General features: G+C 41.8%; 2 protein-coding genes across 3 annotated transcripts in view; both read right to left on the bottom strand.

Annotated features, from left to right (window-relative positions):
* Positions 1–390: 390 nt before the first annotated feature.
* Positions 391–3,158, bottom strand: kcnj11 (potassium inwardly rectifying channel subfamily J member 11). Its single transcript, XM_074632193.1, has one exon. It carries the CDS (start codon positions 2,812–2,814, stop codon positions 1,642–1,644), a length of 1,173 nt encoding a protein of 390 aa, XP_074488294.1. The 5' UTR covers positions 2,815–3,158; the 3' UTR covers positions 391–1,641.
* Positions 3,159–5,260: 2,102 nt separating this feature from the next.
* Positions 5,261–18,161, bottom strand: part of abcc8 (ATP-binding cassette, sub-family C (CFTR/MRP), member 8) — a 62,036-nt gene continuing 49,135 nt past the window's right edge. For both annotated transcript variants that reach the window (XM_074632190.1, XM_074632191.1), the window contains exons 27-39: positions 15,093–15,259; positions 14,340–14,567; positions 12,976–13,068; positions 12,326–12,428; positions 11,757–11,870; positions 10,890–11,010; positions 9,192–9,322; positions 9,019–9,097; positions 8,721–8,829; positions 7,983–8,086; positions 7,103–7,236; positions 6,193–6,255; positions 5,261–5,542 (exon numbers count right to left, since the gene is read on the bottom strand). In XM_074632190.1, coding sequence (XP_074488291.1) covers positions 5,405–5,542; positions 6,193–6,255; positions 7,103–7,236; positions 7,983–8,086; positions 8,721–8,829; positions 9,019–9,097; positions 9,192–9,322; positions 10,890–11,010; positions 11,757–11,870; positions 12,326–12,428; positions 12,976–13,068; positions 14,340–14,567; positions 15,093–15,259 — 1,584 coding nt within the window. In that variant the 3' untranslated portion in view covers positions 5,261–5,404. The remainder of the gene's footprint in view (positions 5,543–6,192; positions 6,256–7,102; positions 7,237–7,982; positions 8,087–8,720; positions 8,830–9,018; positions 9,098–9,191; positions 9,323–10,889; positions 11,011–11,756; positions 11,871–12,325; positions 12,429–12,975; positions 13,069–14,339; positions 14,568–15,092; positions 15,260–18,161) is intronic.

Raw genomic sequence — 18,161 nt, 5'->3', positions numbered from 1 at the left:
TGTAAAAGGCCTGCTAAATTATTGTGTTTAAATGTCCCTTTAAAAATCATATAATTTGGCCTCTCCATCCACAACACACTTTACATGAAGCATTCTCCTTTATTTATTTTTCATGCAATCACTCTTAATTTAATTTCTGTTCATTCTTGGTACCAGGACTCCTCAGTTTTATAACAGTCTCATCTCATCATTAATTCTCAGTTGCATTCTGTGACCCTGAGTTAAAAAGCGTGTTGATGTTTGTATACATCTGACTGCAGAGAGATGTGGATTATTGATTACAAGTATACTCCATTGCATATATTAATTATAAAATATATATTATTTCTGTCATTTAACTATCCTCAAACTTAAATAATCAATTATCATATAAAATGCTGGCAGACATGGTTCACATAGATCAGGGGTCAGCAACCTTTACTGTCAAAAGAGCCATGTTAGGCAAAAAATAAAAATAAAAATCTGTCTGGAGCCACAAAACATTTGTGATGAAGGTAACACAGTTTATAGTCTAAGTATATAGTATATAAGTCTAATGCAGTGAGGGCCAAAGTGCAATGTACTACGGAGTATTAGGGCCACATTGAGGGAAAAAAACATCTGAGATTTACAGAATAAAGTCACAATATTACAAGAAAAAAGTCATAACATTCCGAGAATAAAGTCATAACTTAAAGGGACTGTTTGTAACTTTTTACACGTATAAATCTACCGGGTCGGTGTCCCATGCGCGCTCCCATATGCGCGCTCGCATGTGGCTGCGCTGTTCAGACTGCTTGCCTTCACTCACACAATGCGTGTGTTCTCGCTCCACCTCACGTTCATGGGCGCACACTACACACTGCAGGAGAGTTAGTTTAGCTCTGAGAATATCTAGTGAATGTACAGTGGACGTTTGTGCAGAATTAAATGCTGCAGCTCCTCCAGACCAACAGAGGTTTCCCGTGTCTTGTAAAGTGACGGGGCTCCGCAGCGATAAACGTTATCGTCTCCGACCGGGTGCCGGTGTCTCCCCTGTTCCCTCCGGCCGAGGTCAGGAGGCTGAAGCAGGAAAAGCCAACACTAGGATCAGCAGTGATTCATGGAGAGACCTTCGTCTGGTCAGCTAACATTACTGCCAAGCAGGTGAAATATAGAGTGATATTGTGGTTTTTAGCTGACGTGTGTCGCCTCACTGTTTTGAGCGATGCTCGTTCATGTCTATGTAGAGCGAGCACAAGCGCGAGCCCGATGCTGACTTTCGTTGACTTAACGGCCACAGGTGTCGCTGTTAACAAGCATTTCTGATTTTACAAATAGTCCCTTTAACGAGAAAAAAAGTCGTAATATTACGAAAATAAAGTCAACTTTACGAGGAAAAAAGAAAATAACACATAAAATTACTACTTTATAATATTATGACTTTATTCACTAAATCTCAAATTTATTTTTTTCCCTCAATGTGGCCCTAATACTTCGTAGACCTACAACAATGATAAATAAAAATGAAAATGTAAACAAAAAACAGTTATTCATTTCCATTTTTAAAAATCCACAGGGAGCCAGTGGAGAGGGGCTAAAGAGCCGCAGGTTGCTGTAACCCCTGGTCTATAGATCATGAGTTCAGAGTCTCCATCCTGCAGACATGGTTCACACAGATCATCATGGACTCAGAGTCTCCATCCTGGACCTGCGGACCACCGTGGACACCCTCCTCCTCCTCACAGTCGCCCTCAAGGTGACGCCCTCGTTCACTTTAAACCTCGCGATGCCTCCCGTCTCGTCCAGCTTCTTGGCGCTGCAGCAGGGCGTCGGCACCTTCACAGTGTTGCCGAACTTGGAGTAGTCCACCGCGTACATGCCGTCCTCCTCTGACACCGTGGGCACGAAGCGCTGCCCCCACAGGATCTCCTCCGACACGTAGGAGGTCCTGGCCTGCATGGTGATGCCCGTGGTCTCCACGACCCCCTCCAGCACCGCGATCACCTCAATATCGTCATGCTGCAGATCAAACGCAGACAGCTCATACAGAGGACTGTCTTTATCCATCACATGGCAGATGATGAGAGGAGACACTAAGAAGACCCCATTAGTCCCCACTGGATTATCCATGTGTACATCGACCTGATCCAGAGGCACCACCTCGCCCTCCTCCGTGGTGGACTTCCTCACCACCTGCAGCCTCACGGTGGCGCTGATGATCATGCTCTTCCTCAGATCCCCGAGGCGCATCATGAAGCACAGCTTGTTGTTGCGCACGGAGATCACCGCGTGCTTGCTGAAGATGAGCGTCTCCGCGCGCCGATTGGCCTGCGCCGTCTTCATGAAGATGCACCCGAGCATGATGGCGTTGATGACCAAACCCACAATGTTCTGCACGATCAGGATGATGATGGCGGAGACGCACTCCTCCGTGATCATGCGAGCCCCGAAACCGATGGTCACCTGGACCTCTATAGAGAAGAGGAAGGCCGAGGAGAAGGAGTGGATGTCGGTTACGCACGGGATGAAGTCGTCGTTTCCTCTCTGGTCCAGGTCTCCGTGCGCAAACGCAACGAGCCACCAGATCATGCCGAAGAGGAGCCAGCTGCATAAGAAGGACATGGTGAAGATGATGAGCGTGTGGAGCCATTTTAAGTCCACCAGAGTGGTGAAGACGTCCTGCAGGAATCGACCCTGTTCTCGGATGTTTGTGTGCGCAACGTTGCAGGTGCCGTTTTTGGAGACGAAGCGAGCTTTCCTCGGTTTGGCCTTGAACAGCTTCGGCTGCAGGACACCTTCAGCCAGACGTGTGAGCAGGTAATCCTCAGGAATGAGTCCTTTCCTGGACAACATAGCGCTCCCATGCTATGGATCCTTTGCAGGTATACTGAGTCGTCTCTGTGCCTCTGCTGGAAGATGATTTTCCTCTTTTCCCGGTGTCTTTTTTCCTCACCGATCGGTCAGCTCTCCTCTCATCAGCAGCTGCAGGATAGAAGAGTCTTGTTGTGCGTTTTCTGGAGGTATGTGCGCTCCTCACGTTGCCTCCAGATCAGGCGCTCAACACAACCACCAAGTCCTAGGAGAGGAAATTCTTCTTCCAGCTCCGCAGCTGCTGCAGTCACTCAAACAAACCACCCACCGACCGACCGATCCACCCGGCATTAGATGCACCACACCGACCAGTCCCATGAATAGTGAATCGTGAAATTCAGTGAGATGTAAAAATGTTGATGCAAGAGCATAATGCACCTCTGAGCTGAGTTTTTTTTTATCACCTTTGGATGCAGTGGCACCGCCCCCACCCTGAGCCAGACAGACACACACAAAAACATTACTACTACTATTACTATTAATAATAAATTATACAAATTGTCAATATTTGTGTGTTTATAATATGGAATGCACCCAGTAATATGTGTACAATATGATAGAAAATCATCTGTGCAAAATATATTACAGTTAGAGTAATATAACAATATATTATAGTTACAGTTTTACCGAACAGTTTCTTTCCCTGGGCCATACGGACACTGAACAAACAATAAATCTGTGCAATATTAATACACTGAATGTGAATACATTTGTCTGTGCAATATATCCATGATGCAATATACACCTCAAGTGCAACTACCTTTGTTTACATTTTATTTATTACATCTACCCTACCTATTTTACAAGTGCAATTACCTCTGTTTACATTACATCTATTTTTTATATTTTATATTTCTAGTGTAACACTTCTGTTTATATTTATTTATTACATCTACTTTACCTGTTTTATTTGCTTTATAACTGTGTGTGTGTTTTACCTGTTATATTTTGTATCTGCCTCGTTTTGTCTTGTCAAGTATTTGTTTTAAAGCACTGACCAGAAGTGGCAACTGTGAATCTCGTTGTATTTAATACAATGACAATACAACTTTCTATTCTTTCTATTCTATATGGTTTTCCTGCACATCCCCTGTCTCTCCTCAGAACATGGAAATACTCAAAGTACAAGTACCTCAAAATTGTACTTAAGTACAGTATTTGAGTAAATGTACTTAGTTACTTTCCACCACTGAGTACATGTTATACTGTTGTGTTTTTCTAAGCACTGCTCCTGTTGGAATAAAATAATTGTTTATTATTTTAATAATTAATAACTATAATAATTATTTAACTGAAAAGTAGTCATGTGTTTTTGTTACCTTCACTTTTTTGCATTAAATCATACCGGGATGTTTGCTGAAATTGATTGAATGTGGCACCACAGCCCTATAGAAACATTTCCACCAGCTGCCACTGTTTGGATGAGAAGGTAGGCTTTAGTGGTGCAGTTGGCTCTGCTCTGCTGACTCCAGCACTTCACTAGAGCTCAGTAACGTGAGATGGAGACGTTGTGAGGTGGAGAGGTAGTTCTCCTCCTCCCTCCCTACACTATCTCTGTGGTGCCCTTCCTGGGATTTTCAATGAGAATGCAGGAGTGGGTCTATTATACACATTAAGCCTAAAGGCCACAGGCAGCTGAATATATACTGTAATGTGTTAAATATAGGGCACTCTACAGTAAATCATCTCCAGGCTGTTTGCTATAAACTTCACTTTACATGATTAAAGAGAGGGCATATATACATTTATATATATATGTATATGCAGGTATGTAAGTATGTATATATTTAACTTATTTATTTAATTATTTTCCCCATTATTTAGACAGATTGTGCGCAGCTAAATGTGACCCTGATTTGATTGATTTTTTAATTTCATTTAATCTTTATTTATTTTCTCTTTTCTTTGAATGCAGGAGTGGGCCCATTACGCATTAAGCCTAAAAGGCTACAGGCAGCTGAATATATAATGGGTTAAATATAGGGCACTTTACAGTAAATCATCTCCAGGCTGTTTGCTATAAACTTCACTTTACATGATTAAAGAGAGGGCCCCTTTTCATTTACACACAGTCCTGGGATTTAACATTCGCTGGGCTCCTTCTCATTTCCATACCACCCATGGAAACTTTATTTTATTGCTCCTCTGGTCTCCATATAACTTTCTAATGTCACATGTCAGTTCTGGCTGCAGCAGGCACAGACGCGCATCTCACTGTGACACCCCTGAGTTTATGATTATCACTATGCTGTGTTTCTGGCTCTTTGCCTCGTCTTTCTGGACAGCATCATGTATTCCTCAGCTCGTTTTAAACCTGCAATCCCCTGATGACTCATTTGTTTGGAACAGGTCATAAAGTCTCACTCACACAAGCACATCCCAGTCCTTATATTCCCACCCAAACAAACCCCAACAACACATGTTAATGATAATTTATGTTTTTATTAACAAAGAATTAACTATTTGTATGTACAAATATTATACATTCGTGATTAAAAAATAAAAGGAATATATCTTCCAAGGGACAATTGCACTTTGAATGTCTTCCTTTAATGCTTCCTGTCTTCTTGTGCTACTTGTCTGCTCGCACGAAGGAGGTGAAGACGCTGTCCTCCTTTTCCAGCAGAGCCTGGGGTCTGTCGTACTCCAGGATGATCCCCCGCTTCATCACAATCACCAGGTCTGCATTCAGGATGGTGTGGACGCGATGCTGTGTGGCGGAGGGGAAGAAAAGCAGTCACTACATTGACACTAAATGAGTCTTTCGAAACAAATATCAATGCTTTATCACACAAATGTAATTTTTACACGGATAAGTACAATATACATGTAATAAAACTGTTGAGTTAAAGTAGGAGATGAAATAACAGGTTCTGGGTCAGGAAAATGTTCCTCCACAGTAAAAATACCAGAGCCTTTTCAAGTCATCACAGGCTTCTGGCTGTTCTTCCTTTTTCTTGATTCAGTTCACCTGAGATGTCTGAAGTGAATTCCTAATATTCATCCATGAATATTAAAATGTCATAACATTTTAAATGTCATAACAAGTTAATATTCATGGATGATCTTTTCGATTACTTTATCATAAAATAAGAATAAGAATCCAGAGGCAAAATTGTCCTGAAATGTGGCATCTGCTCTGATTTCCCGTCACCTACTTTTCTTTCTTACCTTTTTAATTTTTCAGCATAATGCTTCAGATATATTTTTTTGTCCACGCTGCATCTGTTTGCTGCTTTGCATCACTTTACAAGAACTGCATCAGCAGTGTAGGACGAAGGTCAGCGCTCTCAAGGGGGAAATGGGAGAGCTGCGTGCTTTACTGTAATAGGCCTGGCACGGTGTGGGGGAGATACTCACTGCTATAGTAACTACTGTTCGGTCAGCAAAAGCCGTCATCACCACTTTCTGCAGGATGCTCTCCTGTAAGGACAGAGGCAAGGGGAGAGGAGGAGGTTGACTTACTTTCATGTTGACCGAGAATCAAGGACAAAAACAGAAGTACACGTGGGAGACAAAGTCAAATAAAGAGTCATTTTAACAGTTAACATGTTCCTTTGTACTGTTCGACCCCGTTGAGGCTTATTTTTCAAACTGTCACCTCTCTTGTTCCTCATCTTGGTGACCCTGATTAAACGCTCGACCGTGTTTCCCTCGAGGGCAGTGCAGCTACGTTATTGTAAGCTAGAAATGTCGCTCTTTGTGACCGATCATTCAGGAGAGGGGCTTAAGTATAAGAACACTGATTGCTCTCAGGCTCAGAGTATTTTTTTCTGCGTCACGCACAAGTCCTCCACTCCAGCTTTCTTTTTATCCTCCTCTTATTTAAAAAGGCATCAGTTAAAGGTGCAAACCCATGACCCAAACCCACCATCACTGCCATAATGACAGATTTAAACAACTACATCTAAATTATTATATCAAAATTTGAGAGACACAAAATGCCGATTTTCTACCTAGAACTTTCAACTCTTCAATTACATGTCAAGACATCTTTCGATTTTAAAAGGTCAAAAACACAGACTGGGTCTTTGGGCTAAGTGGTTTTCTCTTTGTTTCAGGCCTACAGATGAAAACGACCTCGTGAACTTTGCTTCACCCCTCACACTGAGTAAACCTCTTGTCTTCACCATCTCCTCCATTTCAGTTTCTGTAATTTTCTTCACAAAAAGGGGAAATATGAAGGGATCATATTTCCCCTTTTTCTGCTAATTCCCTCTGCATGCCTTTCTACCACCTTACAGTGATCTGGTAACCAAAACACACTGACCGTTGCCATGTCGATGGACGCAGTGGCTTCGTCCATGATGAGGATGCTGCTCTTCCTGACGAAGGCTCTGGCCAGACAGAACAGCTGTCTCTGACCCTGACTGAAGTTTTCTCCTCCCTCCGTCACCATGGCATCTGAAAAAATATATATAAAAAGAATACATCAAATAAAATGCGTAAATGCGTAGTTTTCATATTTATGTACATTCATATACAGTAAACAGATTTTAAATCAGAGGCTTTTTTATACATAACATTACAATGTCACTACACTATTATTTTAGCTAAATGAGAGGGCAAAGTAAATTGGCCATTAACTCTTGGCTTACAGATCAATATTTTATTGATTTCCCATTCACAGCCCCGTGTTACAAATGAGGTCAAGTCATAAAATGACATCTGAAAAACTAAACTGCTCTCCAGTGATCTACAGTTTGTAGATAGTTTTAAATATTTGTCTCTTATTCTACCAGAGTAGTGAGTGGTTTCTCTGTTGTTTTATAAAGAAGTGTAGAGGATGACGGAGTCATAAAGAACTGAGAGATAAACTGCAAACCAGCAGCAGCTAAAGTAAGATACGGTGCAGAGAGGAGGCCCCATGGCATGCATCAGCATACCACACATTCATCATGTATGTAGGTTACGTCTGTTGAAGTGGAACACGGCTCTCAGCTAATATCTGATCTGATGCTGAGTCCGCTGCAGTCTGCAACTGTCGTCGACTGAATCTGTGTCCGGTGTTCTGAAGTAAGTAAGTAAGTAAGTGGTCTGTTAAGTTTCGTTGCCCGTTTTAAATGATACGTATCCTCAATATGAAAGATGTTAAAATGTGCCCACTCTGTGCTGCAGGAAAGGGGCTCATGTGTTTGTGATTTTCTCACCCAGGCCTCCTGGGAGGGTTTTAACAACAGGCTTTAGCTGAGCGATATCCAGAGCCTCCCAGAGCATCTCATCTGTAGCCTTCATCTCTGGATCCAGGTTGAACCTACACACACACACACACAAAAACATGCATAAACACAGATATAAGCACATACACACATATTAATACACTTTTGGGGGACTTTATTAGATACATAATGTATCCTCAACCTAAACCCTCAATAAACCTCCTTCTCTTTATTCAACACTAAAATGTCATCATGATCTCGATCTATTTGAAGTAGTGTCGCTTTATGAAATTGACGCTTATTACTCCCCAATCTCTCTCTTTCCAAATATGTAAATAAACTTTACACTTAAGAACTTTTATGTTATTTGTCTTACAGAAATACCCCAAACTACAGTCGGACAGCATGACACAGCTTCTCTAAATGTATCCTCATCTGTTCTTCTCCAGCATGACAACATGAAGCTTTTATGGTCACTGCCGCTGAAGTCTAAAAATAAGCCCCTCCTGTGGAGTTTTCAGAGGAATGTCCTCTTATCTACAAACCCTCAGCTCTACTCATGCTTCAGATAAGTGTCTTTGAAGTGTGTCACAGTTTGCCAGCTGGCCCTGTTACTGGAATCGCTCTGTATTTTCTCCCTTCTCCTAAAACTCGATTATGACCAAATCTAAACCTCTACGACGAGTCGCCCTGCTGGGAAAACTAATGGTGAAGTGAAGTTCATCGTACCGGATGGCGCCGCTGAACAGGATGGGATCTTGAAGGATGATGGACAAGCGAGACCGGAGGGTTTGCAGAGGCAGCTTGGCGATGTCGATGTCATCGATCACAATCCTCCCTGTGAAGGAGAAAAAAAATAATGAACCGCATGCAAACACACATCACACATTACTTTACAAAGTGCAGTGAAGTATTTTCTTGCTAGTGTTGCATGTAGAAACCGTCTCATAGTTTTTGAATAGTTATTTTAATGAACTACAATTCACATTACAATGAGTTCAATGTAAGCGTTGATGTTTTACTGTACCCTCAAACATGTCCACCATGCGGAAGAAGGCCAAGGAGAAAGAGGATTTGCCGCTGCCCGTCCTGCCACAGATCCCCACCTGGAAACAACAAACAAGTCCAAATCATCATTATTCATTTATCATATTTTCTGGCATTTGCGTTTTGTTTCGCAGGTTTCCTCAGTTTGGCTACCTTCTGCCCATGGTTGATGTGTGCGTTGACATTTTTGAGGACGGGCTTCAGCGTGGTGTCGTATCGGACACTCAGATTCTGGATCTTGATCTCTCCCTCTCGAGGCCAGCCATCAGGGACCTGAGAGTCAGCTGAGACAGACACAGAAACATCCATGGATTTTAGCTTTCACCTTTTTAACCCGTCGATATAATAGTGTATAATTTTCATCTCCAAATTTGTGATCATTGGTATCGGATTAAGATTCTTTAAATTATGTTTAAATTGATTAGTAATGCATTCTAATGCTAAAAAGCCACTGGCCTCTTTGCAAAATCCTTTTTGGCTGAAAGGAAACCTGCATGTGAGATAGATTACTTGGGGATATAAAGGCATCAACTGATAAAAGTGGGATAAAGATACATTACTCGTGAGCATTATGATACCTTAGTTTGACAATGATGAATGTGGAGTAAATGTAACTTTAAACTTCATCCTGAGTGAGGAAGAAATCACAACAAGACTAGCTCGAAACCTAGAACGTGGCTGGACCGTGTACACCGTGACAGTTAGTAGTACTATACTGAAGGCCTTTCCTTTCCTAAGGGGAGTCTCTTTACAGCCAGCTGAGGCAGCAGGTATCTGTTCTATCTGCCGTCTCTAACCGGAGAGATGATGTCACTGTAGAGCCACTATTACGCAGAGCAGATTCGCTGCTCCACATTTTTAATTATATGTCTGTGATGAGCGACATGATGTGATAGAGATTGTTCGGGTTCAAAACTAAACTTTAAATCATAATTTCAGCCTCAAGTCCCAGACGACAATACGTTTTCTCTGAGGTAAAATTTCGACAGGATTCCCAAACTGTCAGTGTATCATGACGGGGATAGCCCTGTGATTAAAGGGGGTGAAAGTAATAGATGTGATTGGCCATGATTGTCACAATCTCCAATGCACCCACCTATAATAATAGAGTCTTTCTGATCCCACCTTGTGTGCCACGGGAACCTGGCCACAAAATAACCAAAAGTACACACTCCTGACCCACTTGGCAGGGTGCACCTGCTGTAATCTGGCCGCACCGCTGGGTTCATGAAAATAGAGGCCGCGGTGTCCTCTTGTGTGCACAGAGCGACAACTATGTGGAGGTAAAGAGATAAAAACAAACTCTGTGCAGAGAAAGTACTGACAGCTGCTGATTCAGGACAGAGAGTATGAACATCTGGAACATGAGGCATAATTAATAAAATGTTGAATAAAACACCACACACTAAGTGGTAGACTAATCATTTTCAGATATGTCAGCTATTTACTCTGAACATTAATATGTACGTATCCAGGGTGAAAAGTTGAAATTGCTTGAGTCTCACGCAGCAGCAACAACAACCACTTATGTATTGATCAGTGGATCAGATGATTAATGGTGGAGGCAAAGATGCAGCTGAAACACCGTCGGGCCTATTTATTTTGAAAGCGCCCAATGGGGAAACTCCAACACTCGACTGACCAATTGTGTAACTTCATCACTCACTCAGTGACTCAGTCAGTCAGTCAATGACAGACGTTCTTATTTACGAAGCAAGTCTGTCCCGCCTTGCTGCGGTCCAGCCAAAAACCTCAGACAAGAAACCAGATCTGATTTTTGTTGTGCACCTGTTGAATCGCTGAAAGGCAGTTTAAATTAAGAAGGAACTGTGAGTGTGTTGCTGCACTCACTGAGCAGTCCCTCGTAATTCTCTGGTTCAGTCTTGAGCAGGCCGTTAATTCTCTTCACTGAGCCAAGCTGTACCTCGATGTCTGCCAGGTTACGCACCATCCAGTTCATGTAGTTGGATACCTGATACATGGAGGGGGGAGGAGGAGGAGGAGGAGAGGGAAGTTGGGTAAATGTCACTGTAGCCACACACTTCATTAGCTTTATGACACATCTAGAAGAATTTTCTCAACGTTGAATTCTTCAGATTATCTGATAATGTTAATTCACCAAATTTGAGGACACATTGTTTTTACTGGACAGAAACGATATATTTAGAAACAACCAAGTTTTACAATCATCTTGTATTGTATAGTTTATATTAATTCGTTACCATTTTTTTAAATAAGCAGAACTTTTTAAACAGATTTCAGTTGTTTTTTACATTATGACACACATTATTTAAAAGTTGTTGTATTTTCTGTTGCAAGAAAAGAAAATCCAAATTAGTCGTTCTCTTTATAAATCTCTCCATCTGTCTCCCACCAAAGAGTGTTTGTGTTGTAAGTGGTATTTTTAAAACGTATGATTTTTTTTTTTATATTCAATATAATCAGAAAAAGTCTTCTTTATAATTAAAACCCAAAGTAATGAGTTGTGAATATAGTAAAACGTGAAAAATATAGTTAAAGGGCAGAACAAAACACTTTATTCTATATTGGCAAATGATTATAAAGTTTGGAAAAGTTTGGTGATCACATAGAATATGCAAAATTTGCAGCTAAAATGTGTAAAATCACCTGTATTGTCCTTAAAGAGTGCAGGTAAACAAGCAACAAAACACACACACACACACACACACACACACACACACACACACACAGTCTCACCATGAGTGCATACGTCAGTCCCAGACCCACCAGACCGGGAGACAGGTTGTCGTAGAGAGAGTTAGCGATGGAGGCTACAGCTGCCACCAACACCACACAGGCTCCAATATACTCCTACAGAGAGAGAGACAATGTCAACTTACAACAGGAGGTTAATACATCGCTGAATAATTAAAAAAGGTAAATAAAATAAAAGCAGATCCATTATTTTAGATCAGTTTATTGTCAACACACATAAGAAAGACAGACATGTTGCCCAAAAGCCCTGTGTGTTTTCTTATGCATCTGTGCACATGAACCCATAAATATCTGAAGGTTAACTCCTCTGCTGCTGTGAAACACGAGAAGCCAGATGAGCTGCGAGCCGCATGCAGTCGATACATAAAACATCACATGAACACAGAGTGTGAGGTTAATAAAGCAATGAAAAATTTCAGTTTTTCAGGATCCCAACAGAGGGAGCCAGCAACATCAACAAAAATGTGAACCAGCTGCTGTCTGACAAACAGTCAAACAGTAAACAGGACTGATCTGAATGTTAAAGCAGTAAACAGGGGACGGATCATTACCATGCGGACTTCCAGCCAACGGTTGGCTGCTGTGAGGAAGAGAGAGGCGATGTTGTTGGCGTCTGTGAACTGCAGTAGCCTCTGTCTGAACCTGGGCTCATACCTGCCGATGGAAAAAGACACGTCTCATTTCCATTTGTGCTCTTATGTCCCGAGACCCGACCTGCCTGACTGGCTCACAGTCAGCCTTAACTAATGCTAATATATTTCATGAATTATTAAACTTTTGGACTTTTGAATGATAGATATATTATTATCATTATAGGAAGTTAAATAGTATTTAAATAATATATTTATAATAAAAGTCTTTATGGAAATGATCATTTGAAAAGAAAATTAGTCTAAATTGCTCTGAAAATATCAGGTTTTTGAAATAAGTTAAGCATTTCAACAATATCTGACTACGCAGACAACATATTAAACATATTAAACTCCAGACAGGTTGGAAGACAATGAATGTGAAAACAGCCTTCTAGTGTCGAACTCTGCACATACATCATTCTGCACAGTGAAGCTCCAACATCCAAGCGAAGTAACAAGAAGCACATTTTTGAGAGTTTATATCCCTCTTAATGTTGAGCATTAATCCTCTACTTATATTGCTATAGTGGTGCTGTAATGCTATAATTGGATCTGTTAGTAATTATTACCTGAGGGCCCTTATAGTGGTGAGACCTTCCACTGTCTCAGAGAAGTGGCAGAGTAAAGGGAGTTGGGTGCTGTCCTCCAGCTGCTGCAGGTCCCTGACCGGAAGACAGAGGACACAGTGGAGAGGGAAATATCAACTGAAGCAAAGTTCAAATAATATCAAAGGTCGTAAGGTTGGCATGGAGAGGACAGCATAACTATGCGGTTGAACAGTGGTACAGACACAGAGAACAGTTGAATCAAATGAAATATCACTTCACTGGCTTCACTGGGACACACATCCCACTCTCAGCCACGTTCATTGGTTTGGGTTTATGCATTTCAGCATGTGTTCAATATTTATGGGAAATTAAAGCAATAGAGCGCTGGTGAAAACAGGGACCTAAAAGACAAATCTCACATCCAGTAAATAAATAAATCTAATTTAATTCACCAAAAACTCTGTGCCTTGTGGGGAATCTGTTAACTCTAATAGGGGACTCTGGCCCTGTTCAGACCTGGCATGATTAACAAACATCCAGGTAGACAGTAGACAGCTCTAGGTACAGGTGTGAACGCACTCAAGATGCATTGAGGACGCATTGAGATCCAATCACTCAGACATCATTTGGAGGTGGTCTGGGCCACATATGGCCACACAGTTTGTACGAAAACTCAACTGACGTCCTGCTTAGATCCGCGGGTCTCTGCACTCCTCATGTGAATAGACAGGCAGACATGAGCCTCGCAGCATGGAAACACATTAATATAATGTACCCAAATTCATGAATAGGTAGGACATCACTACTGACATTCCTGTAATATTACGTTGCGACGTCTGCTGTATTAGCCATATATTTACTACTACTATTTTCAGATAGAGCGGGGAAGTGAGATCCGATCACAAGTGGTCACTCAAGACGCATTCTAATGCCAGGTGTGAACAGACGTACTTAGATTTGTCCAGTTGTGATCGGATCACCCAAGACGCAGGGCCTCTGTCTCAAATATCAAATCATTTTTCCCACCATTTTATTTATTTAACTGTTCTATTATATTTCCGTTTAATGATTTAAATGCCATTTCAAAGCCTTCTCCACACTCCCAGGTATATAATTATGGTGGAGAAACACATACTACCTCTTACTTCAATGAAATGTTAAAATATTTTTGGGCCGAAAAAGTCAAATTCAAATATGTTGAGTCATAAAATAATACCAGAATCAGCATTTAAAACCCTCTCCTGTGTTATTTGTGTGTAACTGTAGAACGTAAACTCCTCTTCCATCGCAAAAACCCCCACGTTCCCACCGAGAACATGACCTTGGTGTGATGATGAAAACATACAGTGAACAACACGTCTCTGATATCCGTCCCTTCTACTCACCTGGAGGCCACACGGAAGTATTTCTGGATGAAGTAGCAGGCGACAGCCAGCGGCAGGAGGGCGATGAGGAAGACGGGGGTCACGTAGCAGATGACGCCCAGAGCGGACACACACAGCAGGGTGGAGCGGGAGAGGCACTCCAGGGTGGTGGGGATGTGCTGGTCGATTGTGTTTGTGTCTGTGGAAAACCTGTTGAGGATGCTGCCGAGCGGAGTCGTCTCAAACAGCCTGGAGGGATGACAACATTTAATTTACCCTCAGAATCCAGTTTACTGTATATCCAATAATTTCATTTAAAAAAAGTTTTATTTTCCAAGCTTACATTCTTCCTATAATATACTAAATCCTTAAAGACCATCATTATATTTTAGAGATTTCCACATCTTGACAACAAGACAATAATATTCAACATGAATCTGCTCAGACGTGCTGTGCAGTCAGCTGGTTGAATTCATTATTTCATGTGAGATACATCTGTTTATTCAGCTGTGCACGTGAGTGTATATATAGTACATGCAGGTGTGTCATGTGCATGTGAGCGTCTTAATGTAAGTGATGTCGCCATGGTTTTGCGTAAGGAAAGCAGATGGTGCTCTGAGTAATGGGGCGAAAAAAGGTGCTTTTAACCGTGTTACCTTGTTTAAATGATCTGTTTCAGCACACACACACAGTATCAGCGAGCAAACATCTCTCTGTCTCCTTCACACGTCACAAGGCAGACACACACACACAAACACACACTGAGTGTCAAACCTCATGGGGGCCAGAATGATCTTGTTGAGCAGGTCGTGGTGGAGCTCCTTAGCCACTTTGAGGCCGGTCCACTCCACAGCTACGGAGGTGGCCAGACACAGGACGATACCCAGGCAGCACAGCACGCTGAACACCGACAGATACCACGAGTGACTGAAGACACAGCCCTACAGAGAAAGAGAGAGAGACAGGGTTAATAAAGACATGACTGCAGCTTTGTGTGAGTGTGTGTGTTTGAGAAAGTGAGAGTAAGCAGGGTTTGCTTGCACTGTAATTATAAGCATAATTAAACTCTGAGGCTGTTAAAAACAATCTATCTAATGTGACAAAAGCCAGTGAAGCTTAAAGGCCCTGACACACCAGACGGTAGTCCAATTTTGGGCCGTCGGTGAGCGTCTGTCCGCCTAGGTTTTGCAGTGTGTCCCGCACCATCGGCTCTAGTCTGCCCGTGTCAGAGGCTTTTTGGCCAATTCAGCATATAGAATCGGCCACGAAGCCCATCGGTGAGAGAAATCACTCTGATTGGCTGTTCAGCTTAAGAGAATCAGTGCACGAGAAGAGAAACGGAAGTGAGGAAAGCAAGCAAATGAGTAAAGTCAAGAGGAAAAACACAGAAGGCTCTTCTCATTTTTTATCTTCATCTCATCTTCTCGTTCCAATACACGGATAGTTTCACAACAACATGGCCATCTGGAATGAAGTGGTGAGTGAGAGTGGTGTAGGCAAACTCATGTACGTATCATATCGTACGTATGTATATCTGCAGTCCTCGATCTTCTGGTTTCCCTTTTTAAATGACAAATACAGAATACTGCCGCCTGCTGGTAGGGAGAGCTATTTCCTCTCACGAAGGCACAAAACGTATGTGGTAGTCGGCTGTGGTCTTTGCAGTGCGTTCAAGTACAACTTTTTGGCCAAGACACAGGCGACGTGTGGCGATATAACAGTCGGCCTTTGCTGCCGCTACTTATTTGATGTCGGTTTGGTGTGTCTGGGCTGTTACAGTAAAAGCTGATCTGGCAAAGCTTTTGTTTAGAGATGTTGTTCTCTCCTGAGCTCTCTCTATTTTCTCCTCAATTTACCAACTATGTTTTTTTGTGCTTTCATTGATACTGACTCAAACTTTTCTACTGACATTCATGGTGTCAGACATTCAAATACAACCAGTTAAAATCCAATTTGGATTAAATGGGTCCAAATTCAATTAAAAAACGTTTTTCAATCAGGACACTGACGTCAGTTTTAACCATCTATGACAGCATGAAAGGCATTTTATTTTGGCGGCGGCTGTGTGACGTTCATGTGATGCTCTGGAACAAATCTGAGCATCCAACATTCAATGAACATGAACCACAGAGAACTCCTCCTGAGGTGGAGGGAGTTAAATCGAAGACGACAGGTGATGTACAAGTGAGGAGCGGTAAGCACCCCACTAGAAACATCAAGAATTAATTTCCACTTGTGTAATCCTCTTTTTGTGCCTTTATTTTCAGACTTTAAGAAAGACAGAAACTCTGCAAATTATCTGTCAACTGTATGTGCCTTTACAGTGAAAATTTGGTTTCAAACCCACTGTCTGTGCTGTCAGGAAGCAGCCTGGCAGTTACATGCAACAGGACATCTGAGTGTCCCCACATGGATTAGTCTACAGGACACCACAGATTAGATAAGTCTGGCAAATGCACACCGAAGCTCAGCCAAACAACGTGTCCTTGGCATTCAATCGACAATCTGCACTTAACTGTACATGTCTGCGTGGGTGTGGAAAAGAAAGAGAGAAGCGAAGGAGAGACTACGGCACTGTTCGTATTGGACAGGAGGTAAAAGTGCACTTCCAACTGCTGTCCCCCAAACCCCAGTTGACTCCGTCTTCAGCCTCTGCATGACTGTGTGAAATGTGATTTGGTGTAACAATTCACAGGACGTGCGCACACAAGCAAAACTAAGACAGACACAAACACACACGACTATTAATAATAGAGCTGCTTCACTGGTCCTGGAACATGATAAGCTGCCAACAGCTGGTGTGGCCCCAACGTGTGACCGACGCAGCTTAACCTTCGCCGGTATAGATATTTTGTCTCTGAGCACGAGTGTGTTTGCAACTCTCTGCTCTCTCTGAATGTGTGTATGCTTTTTGTGTGTGTGAGTGCCAGTTAGACACTATATTGGGGAAGAGGTCGCTGATGAAAGACGAGCTTTAAAGTGAATAGAGGTTAAAGAAGTTCGTGGAGGTGACAAATTTTCTTTCACACTTCAGGATAAGGGTTTATTTCAGGTCGTATCAGTTGTGACTAAAAGCCTCAGAGATCATAGTTATATGATTTCTGCAGGTATTTTGAACAATCTACGTGAATCAAACATCTGCAGCTTTACATTTCCCAGCAGCACTTTCTCTGAGACTCAAACAATGCATCCTTGTCTCTCTCACATGCAGATGAGTCGGAGCTGCGGTTGCTTCAGGGTGCGTTAGCGAACGGTCCATCTGCAGCTGGCAGTGTATGTGTTTGTGTTTTAGGTCAGCTCCGCTCAACTGAGATTCACAGGAGAATTCGTGAGAAAACTGTTATGTAATTTCACTACAGCATGGACACAAAAAAAAGATATGATCAACTGTTTACTACTTCTCTATACATGAGTTTGTTTAAAATAAGGGCGGCAATCATTATTTTCAATATCGATTAAATTGCAGATTATATTTGCAATTTAGCGATAATCGTTTGATCTATAAAATGTCCGAAAATTGTTTAAAAATTACAATTTCCTGAAGCCCACAGTGATTAAATTGCTTGTTTTGTCCGACTAACAGTTTAAAAACCTAAAAATATCCAGTTTACTACCACATAAGACAATGTTTCACATCCTTTTTGACTTGTGACCCCTTCAAAATAGAAGTGTCAGAAGTCCATGAGTCACAAGTTTTGACCTACAAACTTCTTAAATAGTGTCTTTTTCATACATTTTCAAGGCCCACAAATCCAAAACTATCCAACATTTACAAAAAATGCAAAGATAAGAGATAGGAATTCAAATTTGTGTTGTAAAACTTAGCTTCTTTTTCCTTCTTTA

Source organism: Sebastes fasciatus, chromosome 4, assembly GCF_043250625.1.
Source record: "Sebastes fasciatus isolate fSebFas1 chromosome 4, fSebFas1.pri, whole genome shotgun sequence".
In the NCBI taxonomy this organism is placed as follows: Eukaryota; Metazoa; Chordata; class Actinopteri; order Perciformes; family Sebastidae; genus Sebastes; species Sebastes fasciatus.
This window is presented reverse-complemented; position numbering and strand designations above follow the sequence as displayed.